This window comes from Chinchilla lanigera, unplaced genomic scaffold (genome assembly GCF_000276665.1).
Source record: "Chinchilla lanigera isolate Chin_1 unplaced genomic scaffold, ChiLan1.0 scaffold00003, whole genome shotgun sequence".
Classification (NCBI taxonomy): Eukaryota; Metazoa; Chordata; class Mammalia; order Rodentia; family Chinchillidae; genus Chinchilla; species Chinchilla lanigera.
Genome location: NW_004955404.1, coordinates 14,399,296 through 14,425,183, shown reverse-complemented (window position 1 = coordinate 14,425,183; position 25,888 = coordinate 14,399,296). Strand labels below are relative to the sequence as shown.

The 25,888-nt window shown below is 40.7% G+C and overlaps 1 protein-coding gene and 1 pseudogene across 1 annotated transcript in view; one reads left to right on the top strand and one right to left on the bottom strand.

The window, feature by feature from the left end:
- Positions 1-964: 964 nt before the first annotated feature.
- LOC102019765 lies at positions 965-12,388 on the bottom strand (annotated as a pseudogene).
- Positions 12,389-12,650: 262 nt separating this feature from the next.
- Dnajc3 (DnaJ (Hsp40) homolog, subfamily C, member 3) overlaps positions 12,651-25,888 on the top strand; it is a 50,994-nt gene continuing 37,756 nt past the window's right edge. The window contains exon 1 of the mRNA XM_005374098.2: positions 12,651-12,867. Coding sequence (XP_005374155.1) covers positions 12,786-12,867 — 82 coding nt within the window. The 5' untranslated portion in view covers positions 12,651-12,785. The remainder of the gene's footprint in view (positions 12,868-25,888) is intronic.

Below are 25,888 nucleotides of genomic sequence, written 5' to 3'. Positions count from 1 at the left end.
TTTACATTTCATAACTCATTAAGAAATCAAGATAGCGGTAGCAATTCAAATGTCCAGAGAATAGGAGCCCAGATATGTACAGATATGTACACTGGTTCACCGCACACATTTGGCTCTTAAACAATGTCTCCTAACACAGTGATCCAAAACACCCCAAACACTCCTACAACAAAACACATTGAAAACCTCCTTTAAAAAAGAGGAAAATCTAATTAAAAGATATTCTCCAATGGGAGGCACGGGGCACACTTGTAATCATAGCCCTCTGTCAGGCTGAGGCAGGAGGATATCAAGTCTAGTGTGACCAATTTAATGGCTTAGCAACAGTCTGTCTCAAAATAAATTTAGACAGGGCTGGGGATATAGCTCAGTGTGAAGCCTTTAGGTTTCATCCCCAGTACCAAAAAAAAATTTTTTTATGGTATACAGCTGAAAATCTGCTTCCACTGTTCTATTGCTGCAAAAGGCAATTACTAAACAAGGCATGGGGGGCACATCTGTAATCCCAGCACTCAAGAGGCTGAGGCAGGATGATAGCTGTGAGTTTGAGGCCAGCCTGGGCTACATAGTGAGTTCAAGCTCACCTCGAACTACATAGTGAGACCCTGTCTCAAGAAAACCAAAAAAAGAAAAGAGAAAGTAATGACTAAATATGTCTTTGACTTTTTAAATAAAGTTCTACTGATGGGAAAACAAAGTTTCCCAGGAGTAACAACATGACAGTAGGCAAACTATTTCTGGCTGAAGACAACGTTTCTCTGTCTCACCTCTTGGGAATCAGGAATGGTATGGAAATAAGCTGGACTTGAAAGTAATAGATTGGGGAATCGTCAGTTTATAGAAATAATATTGACTCCTTATGCATAATGTCTGAGAGTCACGTTCACTTGAGCATGGTTCTGTGTGTCCTCTGGCTACGTGAGACAAGAATTCAACCTGTGTACATGTTGGCTTCAGCATCCACTCATGTCCTGCCCTCAGAAGGGTGACAGAAGCTGTGGCATCTCATGTAAATGGTGGCTATCATGTAAACCAGGAAAAGTGTATAGCATGACAGTGGTCACACCAAAATACATCCATCACCTTCTTGTCTTTATCACCTTGACAGCTTCTCTTAGGCAGAGGGAAGGGCGTTGGGGGAGCGTCCCTAAGGAGCAGCAGGACCAGGTGATTTAGCTAATGGAGGTGATTCTGGTGTTCTTCGTGATTGCTAGGATCTACAGAATTGTGGCCATTATTTTTTGGGGGAAGACCCCCTTCAGAAGGCAGTCTCTTGTCTAGCAGGTGGATGTTCTTGTTCCGCTCCTGGGGGGCACCATTTGAGATCTCAGCCCAGGTGAGAGCTATGGGGTATATGCTGCTGATATGTGGAACCCTCTCAGAGGGTACTGGGCTTCAGCACTGAGAGAGCCAATAGCATTATTGATGGTTTGGTCCACTATTCAGGTCTGTTTTATCACTCTTGCTTCTCCTATATATAGCTGGAATTATACTTGGTGTCAAAGCAGTGATGCTTCCCACCAATGAATGTCTGAAGCATTGGGTTCTTTTGTTTTGCTACATTGCTTGCTAATCTGTCCAAAACCAGAACTCTTTCACTTTCCATCTCTGCTTTGATATGTCTTGTCTCGTACTTACAGTGTCCTCCAGGTCAGAGCTCTGAAGAAATGTATAGCGGCGCTCCTTGTGGTCCTGAAGGGAACTTTTCTTGTTCTTGTAACTCCTGCAAAACTTACATTTGTAGGGTTTCTCCACAAAATGATTCCTAAGGTGCCCTGTGAGTGCATCTCTCCTCTTCATGCGGTGAGTGCATCTCACCCCGTAGCTACAGTGGTGACTGTTGAAAGGATTTTCCTCTTTGTTCAGTTTATTGTGGTGGAGGAGGCTACCTTTCTGAGTAAAAGATGAGATGCCCTACACTGATTACACTGGAAGGGGTATTCACCAGTATGCCTCCACTCACGAACCATTAAGACATTGAAGCTAATGCAGGATAATCCACACACATCGCTGTTTATCTTCCCACTGGTTGGCTTGCCATTATCATATCAGATATCTCTCTCCAACTTAATGTTTTCATATTCATTATGTTCTCTTGCATAGCTGTAAGGAATGTCAGAATCTTGCACATTTCCCTGGGCTCTGGCTTTAAAATATTCTCCTCTCTTCACCATATTCATCCTTAACTTTTGACCACAATGGAAGCTGTCACACTCTGTCCATTTTGAGCAGGCACAGAAATCCACTGTGAGTAATCTTCTGCTGATTTTGTGAGATAACCTCAGCATCTGATGGATAACAGGCCTTGATCTGACAAACTATTTTCTTGTTTAGTACAATTTGAGAAATAAGAAATAGTTAAAAATATGGAAAATATTAGTACAACATATCAATACTGTAAAATATGAACAGCCTAAACAAACCAATTAAATGCAATTTTCAGAATGGAGAAGAAAATAAAAACAAGACATAAAGAAATCCACTTTAAATATAAAGATTAGGCAGATTAAAAGTGAAGGGATAAAAGATATAGTATGCAAAAAAAAATCTGGAACAGCTATATTAGTTTCAGACAAAGCAGACTTAATAGGGAAAGTTATCAAGGATAAAGAGGGCACTAAGGTGAAGATAATGTAAAGACACAACAACTTGAACATCAACATACGTAAGAGTTAGAGTGTCAAAATATGTGAGGATGGATAGGACCACAAAGAATAATAATCTACTAGTATATTTGGAGATCAACACCTCTGTTATAACAAATGATAAGTCAAGTAGGAAGAAAAACAGTAAATATGTACATACTTGACTGTCTTGCTCGCATCAACATTATAGAATATTCCATCCAACAACAGCAGAAATATATATGCATTTCAGACCCAAATGGAACATTCACCATGATAGAATACATTCTGGGTCATCAAATACACTTTAATTAATATAAAAGAATACAAATTATACAAAGTATGTTCTCACAATGGAATTAAACTAGAAATTGATAGCAGAAAAACAGCTGGAAAGTCCCCCCAATATTCATAAATTAAACAATATATTTTGGTATGATACATGAACAGAAGCAGGAATTTACAAGTATTTTAAATTAAATAAAATGCAATTTATCAAAATAGGTGAAGTGTAGCACAAGTAAGACTTAAAGGAAAATTTGCTTGTTATAGGCAAGTTACTAAGTTTGATCTACAGCCAACAAGAAAATTAAATGTGTTTTTGAAAGAAGAAAACATCAATGATTTTTAGAATGTGTTTTAAAACGACCGGAATAACCAATACCATAACCTTCCTGCTTTGGTTTAAGTGTCACCCAAAGGTTCAAGTGAGTGGTCATGGGAGATAATATGGAACTTTTAATAAATGAAGCACTGTGGGAGACTCTTAGGGCATTGAAGGTACCACCCTCTGGATTCTTGAGCTCTCCAGAGAGCAGTTACAAAAAGAGCAAGCCTAATCCCACCCAGCTCTCAGGCTTCTTGTTTCAAGTTGTCATCCTTTCTCTGCACACACTCTGTCATCTGCAATGAGGTCCTCCCCTGATTCAGTGCTATGCTGTTTAGACTCTTAGCTCTAAAAATGTGAGTCTTCATAAATACCCAGTCTTGTATTATTTCATTACAGTAACAAAAAGCAGGCTAATACACTCCCTTTCTTGGTTTATTCCCTGGTGGTATAAGTAGTGAAAATAGCCAAATGGCAGTTTCAACTTCCAGTCCAGTTGTTGTTATGGTTTTTGTCTTGATGTCCCTCCAAAGCCTCAAGTGGTCATAGCACTTTTTCAGAGGACTTTCTCTGAGGCTGAATCTAGAGTGTGTGACTGATTGATAGTGCATTGCTGACTTAAGGGTAGGTGATTGTTGCATCAGTCCAATGGTTGGATTGGCACTGCCCTAAACCCAGTAGACTGGATACAATATAAGAGACAGAAAGAAATCTCCCTCTTCTTTTTTGCTTTTGCTGTCTTCCACTGCCATTATGGTTGCCCCCCAGTACACCTCTGCCATATGCCACCCTGCCTTGGAGCCAGCCAATTATGGACTGAAACCTACAAACTGTGAGCTAAATAAACCTTTCCCCTTTTAACTTTGGTGCCAGGTATTTTGTCTCCATAATGAGAAAAGTAACTAAGACATTTGACCATTAATTTGTTCCCCTGAATGACTCAAGTTTTTTTTTTTTTTTAAACAGGCATACAAAGTGGTTTTTAACAGCAATGGGAAGTAGTGGGAAAAAAACCCACAAAACTGACAGAAACAGCATGAAAGGAAATATAGATGGCTAGTGGGTGTGGATAACAAAAATGTCCTTGAAGGAAGCACATGTCACTCCTGAGAAGTTTCTGGTAGCTTTCGTCCCCTACCTGCTTTACTCATGCTGATTCCCTCTCCTTGCCCTTCCTGAGCCTGGTTTCAAGCAGACTCAGTCAACCTGACCCTGGGCTCAAAACTTCTGGAGATTTTCTTGGGACAAGGAAGTCCATACGCCATCCCCGGGCCTCAGCCCAGAATACCTACCATGTGTCTCAAGATCTGTGGCTGGTCAGGGTCCCGGAGATGAGGAGTCTTTAAACCAAATAATCCATCCAGATGGTCCAAATTAGGTCTTAGCAGTACAACAACTCTTGATAATCTCCTACCTCTTTTGTCTCTAACTCACTATTATTTGTCTATTTGTTTTCCTGAGAAACTATTTTGTAGATAACAATATGTAAAACGATAACCATTGATAATTTTCTACCATTTTGTCTGTAATTTGCTAAGTCCCCCCTATTATTATGCTATCCTTCTTTTACTCTTTAAAATAAAAAAAAAAACAAATTAGGTCTTAGCAAGGGACACTGGCTTATCTGTGTGCCAAACACCAGTTTTAAGCCAATTCCAACATTTCTGACTAGATGCAACCTCCTGGTGATTCTGGGTTTACATCTATGGGACCCTGGGATTGCAAGGTCAAGAAAAGCCTTCCTGTGTCCAAAGACTGGGTGCTATAGACTCAGGACTAACTGTAGCCAGGCCTGTAATAGCAAGTAAAGGTCAAAAGAGCTGGTAAAACATGGGCAGGAGAGGCCCCCTTCAGACAGCACAACCACACAGAGGCAGAGGAAGGAAACAGCAGCTCTACTTAAGGTTGCAAAGATAGTACTTCTTCAAGGGGAACTGGTGTAGCAGTAGGAAAATTGACTATTACCCAGTTGCTGTGGCAGCTTTGATGAAACAGGTAACTTCCACTTCCCGGAAGGCAGAACTGTGGTGCTGCACAGCTTCTCTCCACCATACGCAAGGGCCAAATTTGTAGACTGCTACTGCTCTGACTCCTGGCAAAAGTTCTCCTTCACATGCAGCTGGGAGCACGTGAGCCTTTCTCACCAAACCCTTCCTGCTTAGCCTACTGCCTTGGAAGTTTCTCATAGGATCACTGTGTCCTCCAAGATCTTCATAAACTCATTAATTGCAGTTTTCACTCTTTCACCTAGAGAACTTCAACTTGCACACCCTTGGCCAGAAAACACTGCTGGATTCCAGCAAGTTCTTTTCCACAGGCTTCTCCTAAATTTTCAACTTTTTTAGACCAACTTTTTGCTCTGAATTGGTCTTTTCCCCCAATTAACATGAACTGACAACCATTTTGTATTCCAATTCTGACCATGGCCTCTCAAGTTCCCTCAGAGATTTCCACTAAAAACGTGGTATAACCTGTGGTCTTAGCCAACTGGTTGACTGGTGCCCTTCTCCAGGGTAACTTGAAGGTCATGCTTTTTATTGCTGTGGGTGACCGTCGTGCTAAGCACAGCTGCCACCATTTCCTGGGTTCTTGACACCTCCTTGGTCTGGGTCTCTTGGTGAATGGGTCATTTCCACAGGATGAACTCAGGATAAATGGATGTTGAGCAGGAGATGGGATGAAATCAGCCTGTACTCCAACTGGCGCATCTGTGGACCCAGGAGCTCTGGGTCTTCTCCTGTTTTACTTTACCCAGCTTGTCCATGGTCATATTTCTCTTGGCTTAGGTGCTATCTAGCTAGATCCTTTTGCTCATTTGTTTTCTCATTTCATTTTTCATGTCATTGCTATGAATTTATAAGAGAAAATTTATAACAGAGGTCTAAAAAATGAACCTTTTGTACTCTGTCTATTGGTTCTTTAGAATCTAAATAGCTACCAAAAATATTTTAGCTTATATTTTTCTATTACAGTTGAACACTAATTAACTGAATGAAAATAACCTGGTAAAATGAAACATTGTTCAGTATGTTAGTGGGTATTGGGATGCTGGAATCTCCTTCTGGAGGTGTTTGCTAGGTTCTTTCTCTCTTGAGCAAAAAATTGGTCAAGACAAGCACAAATGGTAGCAGAGTTTTAGTAAAGGTAGGAAAAGAAACAGACTCTGCAGAGCAAGTTTGGGGCAAGTACAAGTAGGAGCAGTACTCCTCACAGCATGAGACTGGCCAAGAGGGGGCACAGTGGCCAGAACTCCTCTCTGGACACATAGCTTGTCTTTCTACAACTCATTTTTCATGTAGTAGCTCCAAGGTTTCAGCCTTTTGTGTAAAACTGTGGTGGCTTCCTGTTTTCAACAGTGTAAGATTAAAACAACCTTTAGTACCCTTAAAGTCATGACAGACAACCCCTAATTTAAAATGGTTCAACTTAATGGTTTTCGACTTTATGATAATGTGAAAGTGATACACATTCAGTAGAAAGCATACTATAAATTTTGACTCCCCAACCTTGCTTTAAGCAGTGTGTTACTCTCTTGTGATGCTGGGATGGGGTGGTGAGCTACAACTCCCATTCAGCCACAGGATCAAGATCCTCTGCACTGTGTTGCTAAGCTGTGATGTGCAGTAGATTCTATGTATGAAATGCATTTTCCGTTTTCAATATTTTTATGATTAGTTTATCAGGACACAACCCCATCACTAGGTGAGGAGCACCCTCCTACCTCCTGATGCCACGTCATACCACTGTCCTCCATGTTTATTACTCTGCACCATACTGTTCCCAAAACATACCTAGATTGCTTGTGCTTGCTATTTGCTTTATCGGGCTCCTAAGGTGACTGGATCCTATTAATAACTTGGGCTTTATTCATACACACTCACCCTCATTCATCAGCGGTCCTATTGGCTATGCCTCCAAAATAGATGCCAAATCCTACAAATTATTTCTATGTTCATCAGTACTGTCCTGGTCTATGATAATCTAACTGTAGCAGATATATTAGGGCTCCTTGGTTATCTGTGTGCCTCAACATACTTCAAAGTGTCCTTAAAGTTGTGTGGTGTCACGTTAGCAGTTATAGCTAATGGAAATGACATGAATCACTTCTGAATCCAGGATCTTTTTCTTCTTCATGTCTGGTTATCTGTAAGACCTAGTGTGGAGCTACCAGAGTCACAATAGACTGGATACATTATTCACTGCTTGTAGGGAGTTATCCTGAAGTATCTTGGGAGCTGCCCAGACTCTGTGTGCTTCTGTATTTTTATTTTTGTTGTGCTCTATTTTAGTAATTTCCCCAAGTCTTCTCTTTGATCCATGGATTATTTAGAAGTGTTCTCTGTTAGCAAGTGTTTGGAAATTTTTTATTACCCTTCTGTACTGATTTCTAGGTTAACTGCATCATGATCAGAGAATGTACTTCTATGATTTCAATCCTTTTAAATTTAAGATTTGTTTTATGATGTAGGATATGGGCTATTGTAAATGCCTAGTATTGTGCAATAGAGCTCCAGGACTTTATCAGCTTGAAAAACTAAAACTCTGTATCCATTGAGTGAAATCTCTTCTCCCTCCCCAGGGGGACCTGCAACAACCACTCTATCTTCTGAGTGTGGCTACTTAAAATGTAGACTTTAGCTTTCTGATAGTGTTTGCATGATATATACTTTTTCTAACTTTGCATTTAAAAAAAGTTGTCATGTCATGTGATACAATTCATTTATTTAAGTGTATAGTTCAATGATTTTTAGTATATTTGCAAACATATGCAACCATCCCACTACCTAATCGTAGAAAATTTCATCTCCTCAAAAGGAAACTTTTTGTAGCAGTCACTCTCAATACCTCCTTATTCCTAACCTCTGTGTACCACTAATCTTTGTCCTCCCCGTATGGATGTGCCTACTCTGGACATTTCATATAATGGAAGCATACAATTTCTATCCTTTGTGACCCCAATCTTTTAACTAGTAGAATCTTTTTTCAGTATTCAAACATATTGTAGTGCTTATCAGTATTTCATTCCTTCTTGTAGCTAAATAATATTTTGCTTGCCTGGGTTTGCTGCAGTTTCCTGATTTTTTTGTTGTTGCACACCTGAGCAGTTTCATTTTTTTGAGACAGGGTCTTGCTATGTAGTTTATTTTTTGTTTATTTTATTTATTTTTTAATTTTTTGGTTTTTCTCCGGTACCGGGAACCGAACTCACGACCTTGCGCTTGCCAGGCAGGCGCTTTGCCGCTGAGCTAAATCCCCAGCCCCTTGCTATGTAGTTTAGACTGGTCTTGAACTCACCATGTAGCCCAGGCTGGCCTTGAACTCATGGTGACCCTCCTGCCTCAACCTTCCAAGTACTATGATTATAGGCATGCACCACCACATCTGGCTTCTGTTTTGGTTTTTACTAACATATAGTTATGAACTTCACATACAAGATTTTTGTGAACATGTTTTCAGTTCTCTTGACTATACACCTACGAGTGGAATTACTCAGTCTTACAGTACTTTTGATACTGTTTTCTAAAGTGGCTGTACCATTTTACATTCACAGCAGCAAAATATAATTGTTTCAGTTCTCCGTATCTTTACCAACTTCTGCCGTTGTTCATCTTCATGATAACCTTACAGATGAAAAGTGGTATCTCATTGTGGTTTTGAATTGCATTTCCCTAATGGCTAAATGTAAATGTAGATTTTAGGTTTAATGTAGAGCAAATTTTCATGTACTCATTGGTCATTTTTATATCTCTTTTGAGAAATGCCTACTCAGATATTTTGCTGTTTTAAATTTGATTTTTTATTTTTGAGTTTGTAAAAGTTATTCACGTAGGTACAAGTCTCATCATATATATGTTTTGCATTTTCCTCACTTTTGTGTGTTTTTCATTTTCGTGATGGTGACCAAAGACTTTAAGTTTTTATGAAACTTTATTTTTTCCTCTTGTTCTTTTCTCTTTTTGGTGTTGTATCAAGCCTTATGTAACTGCAGATTATACTTCTGTTTTCTCTGACGAGTTTTATAGTTTTAGGTTTTACATCTACCTTTATGACCTAATTTGAATTATTTTTTGTGCACAGTGTAAGGAAATGGTCTAAGTTCATTCTTTTTCACATGGATATACCAACATCATTTGTTGGAAAGACTATTCTTTCATTCAGTTGTCTTGGTCTTCTTGGTGAAAACCAATTGACCACAATGTAAAGGTTGATCCTTTTCTTGTAGGCAGTTTTTATTTATGTTATTTCAAAAAATACATTTTGGTTATTTTGACTTTAATTATTGCGTTATAAAATTTATATTTAATGCAATTGTTTATACGTTTGAATTTAGATGTAATAATTGGAAAATAATTCCTTATGATTTGTTTTATTATAGGAATTTTATCAGACCAAACTTTTTTTTTTTGAGGCAGGGTCTTGCTATGTAGTTCAGGCTGCCCTTAAACTCATAGCAGTCCTCCCACCTTTGCCTTCCCAGTGCTGGGATTCCAAACATGTGCCACCATACCTGGCATAAGATCAAACTTTTAAAGACACTAGCCACTGTCACTTAATTTAGAAATTTAGAAAGTTTAAGTTTACTCATGATATATAAAATATACAATTGTTGATTTCATGTAATAAAATCAGAAGACATAGCATTGTCTTAAAATATAGATCAGCTAGGCATGGTGGCACATGCTTGTAATCCCAACTCTTTGGAAGCCTGAAAGAGGATTGCAAATTTAAGCCTACCCTGGGCAACTTTGTGGGACTCTCTCAATTAAACAAAACAAAGCAAAGCAAAAAAGCCTCCCAAACCAAAAAAGAAAACTCCAAAACTACAGACCAATCTTCAAAGATTATACAATATTCTCAATGTTGGATATACCATAATTTCTTTAAATATGTCGTTTTAAATCTGTTGCTATTAAAATCATAGGTAATATAGATTACCATATATTTAGTTTTAGTTTTGCAAATTTAAGTAATGCTACCTTATATGTTATAAAATTCTCTTTCAAGGTATACTTTGTAAAATGTAGTTATATTACAGGATTAATAGTTATGTAACTGATCAGTAAATACTTATGATTAGTCGGGTGTGGGTGGTGGTGCACACCTGTAATCCCAGCACTCTGAAGGCTGAGGCTGGAGGATCCTTTCAAGTTTGAGGCCAGCCTGGGCTGCAAAATGAGCTGAAGGCCAGTTTGAACTGTATAGTGAGACTCTGTCTCAAAAAAGACAAAAAAAATGTTTATGATCACCCAGAATTTAAGATTTTCTTTCTTTCTGTACTCAGGATTGAACCCAAGTCTTTGCACTGAGCTACATATCTATTTCATTATTTTGAGACAGAAGTCTTGCTAAGTTGCTAAATTATCTAGGCTGGGCTCAAACTTGCCATTTTCCCCCTTGGTCTCTCTGTGCTGGTATTACAGGCATATACCACCATGCTGTAGGGAAAAATGAAGCCTAAGGTGGCTGCGCTATGATTCGGGCTGTGTGTGTGTGATTTCCGGTGGCCATTAAACCAACGTCAGTAAGATTTCTGTGCAGGCACACCTGTCGGTCTCAGTGTAATAACTGATATAACCAAGGCTGCTATTGGCATGTTGCCACTACTGGGCAGATCCCTACACAGTATACTGCTGGACTAGCAGCAGGCAGGTTAGGGCCTGAGGACTGCCACGTGAGTGCACAATTGAGATAAAGGCATTTTCAGGCTTTCCAAGACTGTCTCATCTTCCGGCTGCCCAAACCTCCTCAGTCTGAACTGATCTGTCACCATCTCCTTAATAATTTTTAATTTCCCTCCACAGAACTTCAACTCTGCTGCCTCTCCTTGAAGCCAGAATCATGGGCAGCATTTTGGCGAGAATTCCTAGTTTGGGAGCGCTGCATTTTGTTCACTAAACTCTTTCCAGTGTTCAGCATTTCGTTGGCTGCCTTGGCTGCAAGTACCTCACTTGCATGACATCTTCATTAATATTCTTGTAGGCACTGAAATCATGTGCTTTTTTCCCACTCATATTGCTTTGTGACATCTTGAAAAAGGAAGGAAAAAAAACCCACAAGGCGTTCGTGAAGTAGCATCTTCATTATTCTGCTCTCCTATCACACTACTGTCTACGGGAACCGTCACCAGCTTCATGAAACTGGACCTTCAGGGCTATCAGAATCTTCCCCGCTCTACACATGAACTTTTAAACTTATATACTATTAAGTCATGGTGTTTCCTGGGTCTGAATCCCCCGCTCTTTCACAGCTAATCAGAGACTCAGTCTTCTTAAAAATCATTTCTTTCCTATCGGCCTCTTTTGGAATAGAAGCCTTTCTCCGTTTACCTCCTTAGTGTCTCTTCAGGAAATCACAACTTTGCCATCCTATTGAGAATCCGCGAGGTTTTTCTCTGGTACGGGGAACCGAACTCACGACCTTGCGCTTGCCAGGCAGGCAAGCTAAATCCCCAGCCCCCACAAACCAAAAAAAAAAAAAAGAGAATCCGCGAGGGCTTCTAAAGCCTATGGTAACGCTGCAGTGTTTCACAAGCACAAACCCACTGTTCTCCCCGGAAGAACAACCCAGGCGCACCACGTGTTCACGTCGGAGGGCAGGGCCAGCAACAAGCTTCAGGCCAGAGAGAAGCTCAACCTTCTCTTGCTCTTTATCTCTCTTGAGTTTCCTGGTCAGAGCAAGAAAGGTTCCAACAGGTCTCTCTTACAGCTGACTTTGCCTTCTCGAGCCGCTGTCCTAGTGTCTTCCTCACAGGACCTTCCAGATTGTTCTTTCTTCCTCTGGACTCGCAGGGTGGCTGCACAGCGGGAGTGAGGGAGCTCCCGAGTTCCCGAGCCTTGTTACCGCCTCAGCTCAGTACGCGCTTCTCTTGGGGTCCCCTGAAACGCTCCCCACTCTTAGACGACCTTAGTTACCAGGGCCCAGCTTCTCCTGATGGTTTCTTGCTTTTTCTCCGGGCAGTCGGTTTGTGTTCCCAGAAGCTCGGGCGTCCCGAGGCCCCAACTCCCGTCCTCAGACTTCCCGCGACCCTATCTGGCTTTGACTTTCCGGACGCAGCGGCCGCACCCTCCTCCCCAAGCACCACACCGGAAAACCTCGAAGCGCTCCTGCCTTCCAGCGCACTCCGAACCGGCCCCGGAGAGCTCCGCGGTTCGCGCATGCGGACTCGGCGGCCGCAGCGCACTGCCTAGCCGCCTCCCTCCAGGCGGCGCGGCGGTTTGGAGCCCGCTGACAGCTCCACGGCCTATGGACGTAGCCTAGTCTCGTGCTTCCACGTTATCCTATCAGGGGAGGGGCGGGGCGGCGGCCTCCGAGGCCAATCAGCGCCAACCACGACCCATCCGAGTCCGGGCGCCCCGCGGCCTGGAGGAAGGTGATTGGCCCGCGGTGGCGCTCGGGGCGTAACGTCGCTAGGGCCCCGCCCACCGCTGCCTTCCCCTGCTGGGCGCCCGCCGCGGCTCAGGCCTGGGAGTCGGCTGCAGGCGGGCGAGTGTGTACTGGGCGCCCGCGCGGGCTGCTGGGCCGCGCACCCTCCTCCTCGCATCCCGCTCTCGGACATGGTGGCCCCCGGCTCCGTGACCAGCCGGCTGGGCACGGTGTTCCCCTTCCTGCTGGTCCTGGTGGACCTGCAGTACGAAGGTGAGTCTCCTGCCTCGCGGGGCAGCGCGTCCCGGGCCGGGGTCTCCCGCGCGTCCCGCCGCCCCGGGCGCGAGGCTCGAGGCGGCGCGGGCGGAACGGAGGAGCGCGCGGCGCGGCCTGGGCCCGAGCCGGGCTTGGGCGGGGGCCGGCCGCCGGTTCCGGGTTTGCCTGGGGCAGAGCGAGGACGCCGGCGGTGCCCGGGTCCTAACTTCGGCCGTCCGGGGACGCGGGTCCAGCTCGCAGGGGACTGTCGCTCGGCGCCTGGTGCGGGAGGAGGCGGTGGCCAAGATGGGAGTCCGTCGCCTGTCGCTGTGGAGTTCCCAGGTGGCGGCGGCCGGGGAGCAGGGGACGGTGCTGGCTGCATAGAAAGTAGTGGCCGTCACGGTGCGCCGCTCTGTGACGTGCGTGGAAGTGGCGAGGTCGCTGCATCAGGAGTTGCTGTCGGGATTCGGGTTCCCACAGGGCAGGGCTCCAAGTTTGTGGTTTTTCCAACTCCCGGCGCGGTGTCAGTTCAGCTTATGGCTGGCTGCGCTTTTGAAAGTTCCTTGAAGTAAAAAAGGTCTCTTGATAAAGGACAGGGGCGCTTAAATTTCACTGCTCCAGACTGGAACGTTGGCTGCTGCGGGGAAGAAAAATAGAGGGCTGTCCCATCTTGGGTGTCAGCGCGGAGGAGGAAGAATTAAAGCCGAAAGTGCCAGTTTGGCGAATGCCCCCAGCGTAGTTATGGTGCTGAATATTCGAATATAATGACACGTCTGTCACATGCACTGATTAATTTTCATCTCCATGAAAGGGAATAGTTGTCAGGGAGGTCAAATTAAACATTTGGATATTCACTTCCGTTTCGAGAGAAGGAGGAACTGAACTTAGGAATTGTATGTGGTGAAATCCTCTTAAAATTGTCGTCTTTCTCCCTTTTTTTTTTCTTTTTGAGACAGGGTCTCACTATGCAGTTCAGTCCGGCCTTGAGCTCACTTTGTGGCACAGACTGGTCTCGAACTTGCAACGATCCTTCTGCCTCAGCCTCTTTTTGGTAGGTAATACTCTTTGGTTCTTAGGTCTCATTAAAGGCAGGGGTGTTTTGTTTCTTGGTGGCCATAGGTTTTTTTTTTTTAAGCTAGAAGATAGACTATGTAGTGTGACAATGTTGGGCCAAGAAATTTGACAGTGAGGCTGCCCTAGAAAATATAGGAAATTTGAAGTTGAATGCTTAGACCACTTTAATAAATATTTAATATACAGTTAATGTGTATTTACTCTATTCCAGATCTCTTCCATATTATTTATATTCAATTATTCTTAATGATTTATTTTGAATACTTAAGAGAAGTAAGCATTTATTTGAATCTAATTTACTAAAAGTATGTTTTGTCTTCTCAAGGATTTCTTTGACATTCGTTAAATATGAAAAGAATAACTTGCTTATGCTCAGATGTCACTTTTTTAATTTTTAAAATTATGGAGGTGCACATTTTTGTATCATTTGCTTTTCCACTAATTTGTTGACCACCTTTTTAGAATTTTTTTAAATGATTCTGTAAATTCTTAACATTTCCTTTCTGTAATATATTTTTAATTAAAAAAAACCCTATTAGCTTTTCTGTGTAAGAACACTCAATTTCTCAGAGGGCTGGAGTGCCCTCTTCTTTCTTATTTGTGGCCATTGCCTGTGTAAAATAGTTGGAACTTGGTATAGGTGATAGAGTAGAAAGGACAGGAGCCTTACTGTAAGCCATCTCTTATTCATGGACCTATGTGGTATTGTTCCTGTTTTACAGATGGTGGATCTGAAGCTCCGGGAGCATAATTAAAGTTCATCTTGTGTGCAGGCTAGAGACAGGAGTTAAATTGTTGACAGTATCATATGGGTTCCAGGATTTCTATGCGGTGGGAAATGGGGAAAATCAGCTTTTTTTTTTTGGTTAGCCATTAGCAGTCACTAACAAGAAGGTAATTTCTTGTACAGTGGCTCTCAAACTTGAGTGCACACCAAAATCTCATATAGAGTTTTTAAAAACACAGGGTTTTGGGCACCCTTTCAGAGTTTCTGATTAAGTAGGTCTTAATGGGACCTAAAATTTTGCATTTTTAGCAGGATTCCAAGGTGACCAACACTTTGAGAATCACTGGTGTAATACATTACATAGAGGAGTAAATTAGGGGTCTGCCAGGTAGAGACCCTGGAATTGGTGACAGGGATATAAAAATAAGAAAAGTTCTTTTGTGAGTAGCACACTATTAGATTCTGTTTGCCCAAATAAGTTCTTTCTGGGATCATGAACCTTACAGTTCTGAGAAAGTGCCCCTGCTAAGCCAGGAAAGAAAAAATAAAGGAGAATGGTGAGAGAAATTTGAATGAGAAACAGTTGCGTGATGTGAGAATGTTACCAGTAATTAGCTTAGATGGCCTAGATTTTTCCAATCTAAAAACATTTTGTCTTTTTTTTCATGTTAATTGTAATCTGTTAAATGTAACCTAGAAGAAAACGTATCATGAATTGAAAGACTGACTTAGTATTCCCTTTCTCAAAGGCCTGTGAAAGAAGTACAAAACAGTAGATTAGATACCGAATTTTGAGACTAGAAAGAAATCTTTAGTAGTATCTACTTTATTCTCATATTACAGGTAAGGAAATTATTTCACGTCTTTGCTAATGGCTTGTTTGTTGTACTTAGTGACTTCGATAACAGACTGAAAAACCTTGTTTTATCAAAGTTTAAACTTTTTTAGCTCTTACCATGTTATCTGGACCCATTTTTTCTTTCTTTCTTTTTTTTTTTTCTTTATTTCTTTAAATGGAGCTGATGGAACTGTATAGTTTGGTCACATGCAAAAGAATAGTTGAAAATCTCTCTACAAAATTTTTATTTGAATCTAATTTACTAAAAGTATGTTTTGTCTTCTCAAGGATTTCTTTGACATTCGTTAAATATGAAAAGAATAAAGTAGTAAAAATGGTTTGAGCAAGTCAGATAAACTAAGATTTATAGCAGATGGTCAGATAACTACTAGTTACATTAAATTCTTTACAAGATAGTAGAAGTCCAGTTCATCTGAGTCTAGCGTTTTCTGAGTACCTGGAAAAGCAGTAGTTTTTATTCTATGGGACAGAAGTTGTTCTTAGATGAGATACCCTGTAGTAAGTAGGTTTTATTTTCCCACGTGAAGTTAATTGTGATTAAGTTTCTATTGCCATTGTCTGTCTTCCTGTGATTAATCAGTAATTATTCTGTTTATATGGAAATAATATGAGAACCCAGTCATCTGCACCTTAGAATGCAAATATTTAACCATAAATTTATTTTTCTTAAATCATTAGAAACTAACTTTAAGAAAAGTGATACGGTATGTTTGTGTCATTTGGAGTTTTGGGATACAGAAGAGTCATCAATTAGCAAAGCACTATTGTGCTTTGGCGAGGTATATATTATAAGGGTTTTGCCTTAGGAGTTTACAAATTGTGTGGCGATTTAAGGTATGCATTTTGAAGCATTTGTGTCCTCTTCACCTCCTTTCTTAGTTTGGATTTAGTAGTCTATCATTGTAGTTACTATATTGCAAACAATCTTTAATTTCCCTGCCCCTATATTCTTTGGCTTCACTCAGCTGGCAAATCACAAAACTGATTAAAACCAACCTGGCCAACTTGTTTGTTGTACCTCAGAGCTGAACACAGATGGAGAAAAATAATTTTGTCGTTAGTCTCATTTTAAGTACACAATTTCAATTCAAATACACACTGAATACTGCTAACATTCTTATAATTCCTTAGTATGTTTGTTCTTGGAAACCAGTATTTTAAACCTTTTTCCGTACACCTCCAATTTAAACTCCCCTTACCTCATTCTTTATTGAGAAAATGAAATCACAGGACAACTTCCTGTCCTTTTTACCAACAGTTCATTAGCTTATCTACATCTGAACCCATTTTACTATCTTTCTCATTAAACCATCTCTTATTCTGGGTTAAATCCTCTCTCTTACGTTCTAGATTGCATTTCCTCTCACCTGGAAATGTTTCTTCTACAGTTGTTTGAGCTGCTGTAACCAAATACATTAGACTGAGTAATTTGTAAGTAATAAAAATTTATTTCAATTTTAGCTTACTCACTTGTGAGCTTGCTGCTTAGTCTGGGTCTGCGTGGCCATGGTATATTTGGCCATTAGTTGTTGTCTTCTTGACTGGGAAGCCCGGGCTCACTCATTGTCTGTTGAGGGCCATGCTATTGTATACTCTCGTGGCAGAGAGGCCTTATGTAGCCAAAGGTGGAAGGGCAGAAAGGATCAATTTTTTTTTTGAGACAAGGTCTCACTGTGTAGCTCAAGCTGGCTTTGAACTTACTATGTAGCCCAGGCTGGCCACAAACTCACAGTGATCCTCTTGCCTCAGCCTCCTGAATGCTGGGATTACAGGGGTGCACCATCATGTCCAGCTTGCCCTGCTCATTTTAGGTGGTAATACATTCATGAGGACACGACTCATATATCTTAATCACTTTTGAAACCTCTGAATACCACTGCAGTGAATTAAGTTTCACCACATGAATTTTGGTGATTTTCAGATCATAGCAATTTCTGTCCTGTGTCACTTTTTTCCCTTTGCTGGATTGTGGCCATTAGCACTCTGAATGTGGTATAGCATTTCTGTCTTAAATTAGTCTGTGATGTCATTTGTCTCTGAAGTTATTGAATTCTGTTTTGCTTATATTGGTAGAATTTTAGAGATGTTAGTAGTATCTGTCTATATTTTTCTTCTGTTGTTTCCCCAACATATTATTTTATTAGTAGCTGTAAAGCTTTATGTATCTGCCTCTTCTCCAAACTTTTTTTTATTTTAAAATATAAAAATCTATCTATCTATCTATATATTTTTTTTTTTTTTTGTGGACAAGGTCTTGCTATGTACTTCAGGCTGGCCTTGAACTTGGAGAGTTCTTCCTGCCTCAGCCTCGCAAATGGTGGGATTATAGGTGTGAACCACCATGCGTAATATTTCTCCAAACTCTTTTCATTTTAATCTTCCTCTATGTCAGAAGGTTCCCATTACAAACCAACCCCCATCCCCCCCGGGGGGTAGAAACTAGGGCTTCAGTACTGAACTGTATGCTCAGGCCTTTTTTCTTTTTTCTTTTTTATTTTGAGACAGGTCTTGCTGAGTTGCCCTCAAACTGAGCTGGCCTTGAGCTTATGATCCTTCTGCCTCAACCACCCAAGAGTGCTACCCAGATTGGAGGCAGGTGCCACCGTGCTCACTTTGCATTAATTTTTTACTTCTAAACTTCAAATCCATTTCTGATAAAAGGTGTTTATTTTTGCTATTGCCATATTCTGGAAAGCTGTTTCCAAAGATCATCAAATAAACGTTCTTGTTTCACAGAGTCCTTCTTGATGTGCTATGTAAAAAGCACTCTCTCCTGTAATATTGTACCTTTACTATTTGTATTTGTATTTTCTTTATAAAGACCATCTCATTTACTTTTTTATCTGTTTATTCCCTTCAGAATGTAAGCTTCATGGAGGGGGCTCTTGCTTCTGTACCTAAAACATGTTTAAATGAAGTAGATTACAATAAATACTTTTTAAATGTATGAGTAAAATTTATTGTTTGTTTTTTTGCATGAATTTATTTTCCAAGTTGAAAATCTTGAACAAGGAATCCTATCATAATGTTTATGCTTTCGTAGTTAATTGAAGCAAAGAAAGATATAATGTCCATTGAAATTGAGCAAACCTGGTGGTATGTGTTGAATGTTGGTGTTCCTCCCAAATTCATTTATTAGAGCCTAACATCTAATGGAACAATTTTAAGGGGCGGGGCCCTTGGGAAGTGATTAAAATCATGATGGCAACAAGGTGTCATCTATAAAACAAGCAACTGTTTTTCACTAGACAGTGATTGAATCTGCTTGTGCCTTCGTCTGGAATTTCCCAGCCTCAAGAACTGTGAGCAGTAAATTCCTGCTGTTTGTAAATTATCCACTCTAACACATTTTGTTGTATTCTGAATGGACTAAGACATATATTTATGATATGATTTTGTTTTTCTAGTTCATTTAGGTAGATTTTGGTGCAGGCATCATTCTAATGTAGTATATAACTCCTTTGCCCTTTCTTTTCAATTGACTCTGTAGACTCAACTGCTTCTCAAGTCAGTATGATTAGAGAGAGATGCTTTAAGGTTTAAGGTCTCCAGCTCAGATTTTTTTTGAGACTTTTTTCATTGGCCCTTGCCTAACTGTGCAGTTGCTAAGATACAGAATTTCCTGCTTTTTTTTCTGTGGCCACATTACGCTTGTCTTCATATTTCTTCATCTTATTTTTTTAAGGAAGGAAAGGTTTATTTAGTTCACAGTTTATAGAGGTTTCAGTCCATAATCAGCTGGCTCCAAGGTAGGGTGGCTTCCCAGAGGAGAACAGTTCATGCACCCACAAGGTAGCAAAACAAACAAGGGACTTTAACAGCGTCTTTCTGCCCCTTTTATCTTATTTATGCTACTCAGGGCAGGTAGCACTTATACCCTTAGTTATACCCTTAGTCCTCGTGCCCTTGAGCCTAGCATTGCACCATGACTCAATTCCAGCATGACACACTGTAGATTCAGCCACCTCTGAAAAAGCTCCATCTATGACTGCATGAGGCTTTGCGGGGGCATCTAAAACACAGGGCATAAGATTCTGCTCCTGGTCCCCAAAGAGTCATGATATCTCTTTATGCAAAAAGCATTTAGTGCATCTCCAAGAGTTGCCTAACACTTTCAGCATTGCTAAAAAGTCCAAGTCCCAAGTCTTTTCTGAGACTTAAGGGAAATTCTTAGTTATAAAGCCCCTATACAAATGAGAAGAGAGTTAAACACTTCCAACATTTAATGTCATAAACCAGGCATTTCCACTCCAAAAGTTAAGTATAGCAAGGAATGGGAACAAAGCAAGCCCAAAGTCCAGCAGGGTAGACATTAAAATCCCACCATTCCACTTCCAGCATCCCCAGAAACCTGTGGTGAGTTGTGAACTTCAAAGGGTGTGGGTGGCCCCGCCCCTAAGGCACTGGCAGTGCTTGTAGCTCCCATGGCTTCTTTGGCCAGCTCTGCTCCCACCTTGCAGTTTTTCTTGGATGATCCACATTCTTGGCTTCTCCAAACTTCTTGGGTCTCCACTGCAACTTTGGATTCACACTCACAGTTTCATATACTGCCCTCTCAGGGCAAACCAGCACCACATGCCGCCAGATGGAACAGTAGCCAGGCTTCCTTCTCTCTTGGCTGTAGGGGTCAAGAGCCTATGAACCCAATCCTGAGGAACAACTTGCCTAGGCTACTGTCATTCTGGAGCATGGTGCTTTGGGGCTCTCAGAGCAAAATCTCTCACTTGCAATTTTGAGAGTACAAAGGGTGAAGTCCTGCTACTTCTTGCGATACCCTCAGTCCATCTTTTCTATTCTAGAACATATTTTCTATTGTTCCTTCTCAGCAATCAGATCTCCTCCCCTGTATGCAGTCCACAGCTTTGCCATAACTTCCTTTCTGGCCAAACTCAAACCATTTTAAATCATTCTGCTGGGCTCTTTGGTCTTGATTCTCTACATACACTTGGCTAAAAGCCCCCAACAATAGCCATGCCACTGCCTCAACATTAGGCTGTGTTGAAATTTCTTCTGGAAGATTAATTAGTCCTCCACTCTTAATCTTAGTCTCAGGCAAAGTCCCTGGGCATGAACAAAATGCAGACAAACTTTTTACAAAGCCATAACACATTGTCTAGAGTCCAGCAGTCAGTGCAGTCCTTCTTCCCAGCAGAAACTTCCCAATCCTGGTTTTTACCAGCAGGATTTCTGTCAACACTCTGGTCTTCTGAGCTCTGATGAGAACTTCCATCAAGTACAGCCTAAGGTATTCCAGCTCTACTTTATCAACTGGCATCTCTTAACTTTTTCCAAACTCTTCCCATAAGCCAGCTCCAAAGGCTCCTAAATTAAATGGTCAGGTACAGTCACAGCAAGGACCCCACATCTTTGATACCAAATTCTGTGTTACTTTCTCATTGCAGGGGCAAAATACCCAACACCCACAAGTTAAGGAAGGGAAGACTTATTGAGCTCATAATTGGCTGGCTCCAAGGCAGGGTGGCTTCTCAGAGGAGAACAGTTTATAGTGGCCAGAAGGTAGCAAAACAAACAAGGCTGTCTTCTGTTTCTGCCATATGACCGTTTCCTTTTTTTTGCTGTTTTGAGACAGGGTCTCAGTATGTAGCGGTCTGGCCTTGCACTCACTTATGTAGTCCAGGTTGGCCTTGCACTCATGGCGATCCTTCTGCCTGAGCCTCTGGAATGCTGGGATTACAGGCATGTGCTCCGAGACTTTTTCTAGACTCTTCCTCACCTTGCTTGGTTCTTGGCCTGAGACCTGTGCTGTTTTATAGCATAATTTCAGGATTTTCCTAATTCCTTACATTGTGACATTGTGATTTGGTTCTGCTCAGCTTGAGGTTCAGCACAGTTTTGTCAGCTGTCAGTTCTGCCTTCTGTACTTTTCGTTCTTTTGGGTTTGTGACTTTAACCTATCATACGTTTAATGACTTACCTGTAAGTTTCTTAACATTGTTTTCTGCGTGTCAGCATATAATATGCTAATGCTAATTTGAATGAATGAAATGGTTAACCTATTCTGCCTTTTCTGGTTAGTTTAAAAAAAATTCTATGAAACCTTTGTTGAGCTATGATTTTCTTTTCTGTTTGCTTTGTTGAGTTACGATTGATACTTATCTAAGCAGAAATTTGTTTGATGCTGATTAGGAAATGGCATGATATTTAGTTGCCTTCTATCTTGGAAAATTATGCTATTAATGAATATAGCAAAAGGATGAAAATTATCTGTGGCTCAGAATGGACTTGACAGTGTAAAACAGCCAGCAATCTATACTTTTTTCAGATATTGTCGTTATGAATCATAGGTTGATCAGTTTGATTTGCTAATTGTTATTTTATATCATAGATTCTATTATTTTGAAGTATTATATTTAAGTAGGAAGGCAGGTAGTTAAATTCAGTCAACAAATATTGAGTACCCACTCTATGTAAAGTACTGAACAAGGTGGTGTAAAGAAAAAAATTGTCGACTGGGGATGTAGCTCAGTGGAAAGATGCTTGCAGAGAATGAGTGACGCCTTGGATTCAATCCCTAGTATTGGGAGGAAAGGAAAGAAAAACTGACAGTTTCTGCTCTCAGAGTTACTTTTGATCAGTGGTAGGGAATTGAGGTTCTAAGAAGAGACAGGCAAATTGTGAAAAGTAGCCTGCACTTCATTGCAATGATTGGGAGCCATTTTAAGTGACAAAGTCACCTAGAAAACACAAAGCATGACATGAAATGCACTTATTTATAATATAAAAGTTGAAACAAGAAGGCAGTTAGACTTAGCTGGGAATGTGTACTTTAGGTAACTCAAGTTTTTTGTTGCTATGTGTATGTGCTTGTTTACAAGTGTCTGAAAATGCTGTAGGTATACATGAGTTTTAGTGAGTGGGTGAATTCACATATGCAGAACCTGAATTATGAAGGTTGCCTATTTACAATCACTCCTCCTTTGCACCCTCAAAATTGCAAGTGAGAAATTTTGCTTTGCAATTTTTACTGTGAGCTGTCCATCCATGGATTGTATCAACTGTAGATCAAAAATATTTGGACAAAAATTTGCATCTTCCCTGAAGATGTATAGAGGGTTTTGGGTCATTATTCCCCATATAATACACTGTAACAATTACTTACATAGCATTTATGTTGTATTAGTGTCTTGGTTACTTTTCTCTCCTTGCTGAGGCAGAATACCTCATGCCCAAAATTAAGGAAGGAAAGGTTTATTTAGCTTACAGTGTGTGGAGGTTTCAGTTCATACTTGGCTGGTTCCAAGGCAGAGTGGCACATGGCAGAGGGCAACTGTTCATGGTGGCGGATGACAGCAAAAGCAGCAAGAGCAAAAAGGGAGGAGTGGCAGCAAGCAGCCTCTTTCTCTCCCTTGCGTTGTATGCAAACTACCCGCCCAGGGGCAGGTGTAGCACTCACACCAATAATCCCAGCACTGGACTATGGATCAATCAAAAATCTAAAAGCCTGCCCCATGACTGTGTGAGGATTTGAGGGGACATGCAGGCACAAATCATAACGATTAGGCATTGAAAGTAATCTAGAGATGATTTAAAGTATACATGAGCTTTTATGTAGGTTCTATACAAATACTGTGTGATTTGGGAAAGGGACTGGCGATTTGTGAATTTTGGTCTCCACAGTGGTAGGGTAGGGATCCTGGAACAAATCCCTGGTGGATACTGAGGGGTGACTATGTATATAAATATGCATGTTTACTGAGCAAATAGAAAATATGCAGATGTAGTCCTTGTTTCTGTAACTGGTCCTGAAGTCTTAGGTGATACATATGCTTTCTTCATTGACTACCGGCTGTTCCCTCTCTTGCTGTCAGCTGGAATCTCAGCTTCTCTGCTTTTTTACCCACACACTCTCCTCCCTGAAGAGTCTGCCTGTTTTGTGGTTTTATAGATTCTTTTTTTAAACTAACCCTCAGTATTGAGCATGGAAGATCTAAGACATGCTTGGGGGGGGGGGTCCCCTGGCTTCCACCTACTTTCCCTCTATTATTTAGCAGCAACCTTTTTTTCTTCTTGCTAGTTGATACCAATTTTTCCAGCCAACAGAATAGGACAGTTTTTTTTTTGGGGGGGTTTCACCCTCAGAGTTCAAAATTGCCAGATGGCAGTCTTACCTTCTAATTCAGTGGTGGGGAACCTATGACACACATAGTGCAACAGGCTGTTTGTATCATTGAAACCTCTAAAAAGATTTGACATCACTATATTCATTGGAAACATTGGTATGTAGTGTATGTGGTAAGGCCATTTAATCCTATGGGCATGAGAATATTGTGTACTTCTATGAAATGAGCTTCTTGATAGATACAGTGTTGTACAGAATGAAATGATAGTGGATAGTACATTCTATTTCTATGAATGATGTGCAGGCCAAAAGCATTAAGGGAAATTCATATCCAGAATATCATAAGGGAATCCATTATGGAAGAAGACCAGATAAAAATCAATCTGCCAACATCCTCCCATGGAATATTGGGAGCACAGTTTTGGGCTTGGTGCTGGCAGATTTGATGTGTAGCAATAGTTTAGCTAGATTTGCTTTGGCAAGAACTAGTTATTGTTTTTGAACTCATTCAAAGCCTCCATTCCTGCTACCATGGCCATTTTTTCCTTTGGTCCATTTTACAAGCGCTTATAGGGTAGGGAAAGAAACTGAGTGATATCCACAGAGTATATCATTTTACCTCCACTGTAATGGATGCATTCCACAGTTGAGGTGCCTACCTAGTCTCTCATGGTTCCGTGTTGGTGCTTAAGCTTCTGCTACTCTAGGAAGTGTCATCCTATTAAAATCAGGAAGCCCATCTCAGCCATTGCATCCTCCCAGTCATAGCTGTTTTACAGAGGGGAGTGACTACAAAACCTCTAGAAGATTGTAGATGGTCCCTCACTAATACCTTTCTCAATGCCTTAGAATAGGTTGTGTCTTCTCAGCTCTCTGGTAGAAGAAAAGTGGGAGGTTGGTGTGTAAATCCAGCCCAACATTCCTGTATCTTTAATTCTTTAGAGCCCTTCTCTTATTCTAGGAAAATCGTTACCAAAATAGTTTAGTAAATATATATATATTAGCCTGATACAGTGTTACAGTCTACTCTTCTTGGTTTAACACCTCTAGAATCCATTCTTATACATGGTCAGTGGTGTCCTGCTAGTTTATCAGTAAGACCTTGCAATTCTTTTGGGTTATAGTGTATATCTGCCCCTCTGAAGTCTGCTGTGGTTTGGCTCTAATTAATGGGCACGTAATTATGGTGGCTTTTGAGGAGGATGAGCATCTCTTTTCAAGGTGTCGCCAATGCAAGGTTGTTTGAGGGTTTTTAAGCAGTCGAAAGTTAGTCTTTTCACACAAGGCCAAACTAATTCTGTTAAGAGAAATTCAGCAGAACTTGAAAGTTCAAGTTGGTTAATTTCATCTGTATCCAAACATATGTTCTCTTTCTACATGTAAGGATTTCATTGTTTATTCATCTGTGCCTTAACTTTTACAGGAGAAACTTTTTGTGTAACTGTGGATTAAACTATTGCTATAATTCAGCAGCCCTCATAATTAAAAATTTTATGGTTGATTTTTAGCTAAATTAGCTCTGTGGCTACAAAAAAGAACAGATTGTTTTCAAGCTGTCACGGAAGCTCTCAAACTGTGACTTGAGCTGAGGGTTAGACCTGAGTTTATTTTTCTTGAAGTGCTTTAGTGCATTTAAAAGAATCTACCCCACATCGCAGTCCTTATTTATATTTCTGTTGTTATGGTCAAGTGCAGCAGGTACTTGGCCTTCCAAAGCATATGTCGCACTGCTTTCTTGTTCATGTCAGCCATAAGTGGTAGCTTAATTGTGATAACAATACGGTCAAACTTTGGTTTGTGAGTATAATTCATTCCAGAAATATGCTTGTAATCCAATGCACTTTGTACATATATCAAAGGGAATTTCCTCGTAAGAAATAATAACCCAGAAGATCTATTCCACAAACCCAAAATAGTCATATAAAATGATTATAATGCTGTAATATAATACAAAATAATGTACAAAATACACTGTAAAGAAAAATGAATTAACCCACATTTAACCTTTGAAAACCTTTGTGGCTAGTGTGAGGGAGACAAGGTGGAAGAGGATTGCTGTGTAGATCCACTTTCACTATAACTCATGGAATTGTTGCATCTTGGCTCAGTGGAATCTTTTTCTTTTCACGCCACTTTAACAAGGAACCTATCCAGTGACATTTCCTTTCGCCTTCTTGTGAGAATTTTGTGGAAGTGTGACGTTGCATAGTCCTTAAACAGATTCATTGCTTGTATTTACTATAGCCTGTTTTGGGAGGTGGTTTTCTACAAAATTTTGCACTGTTTCCCTCATTTTACA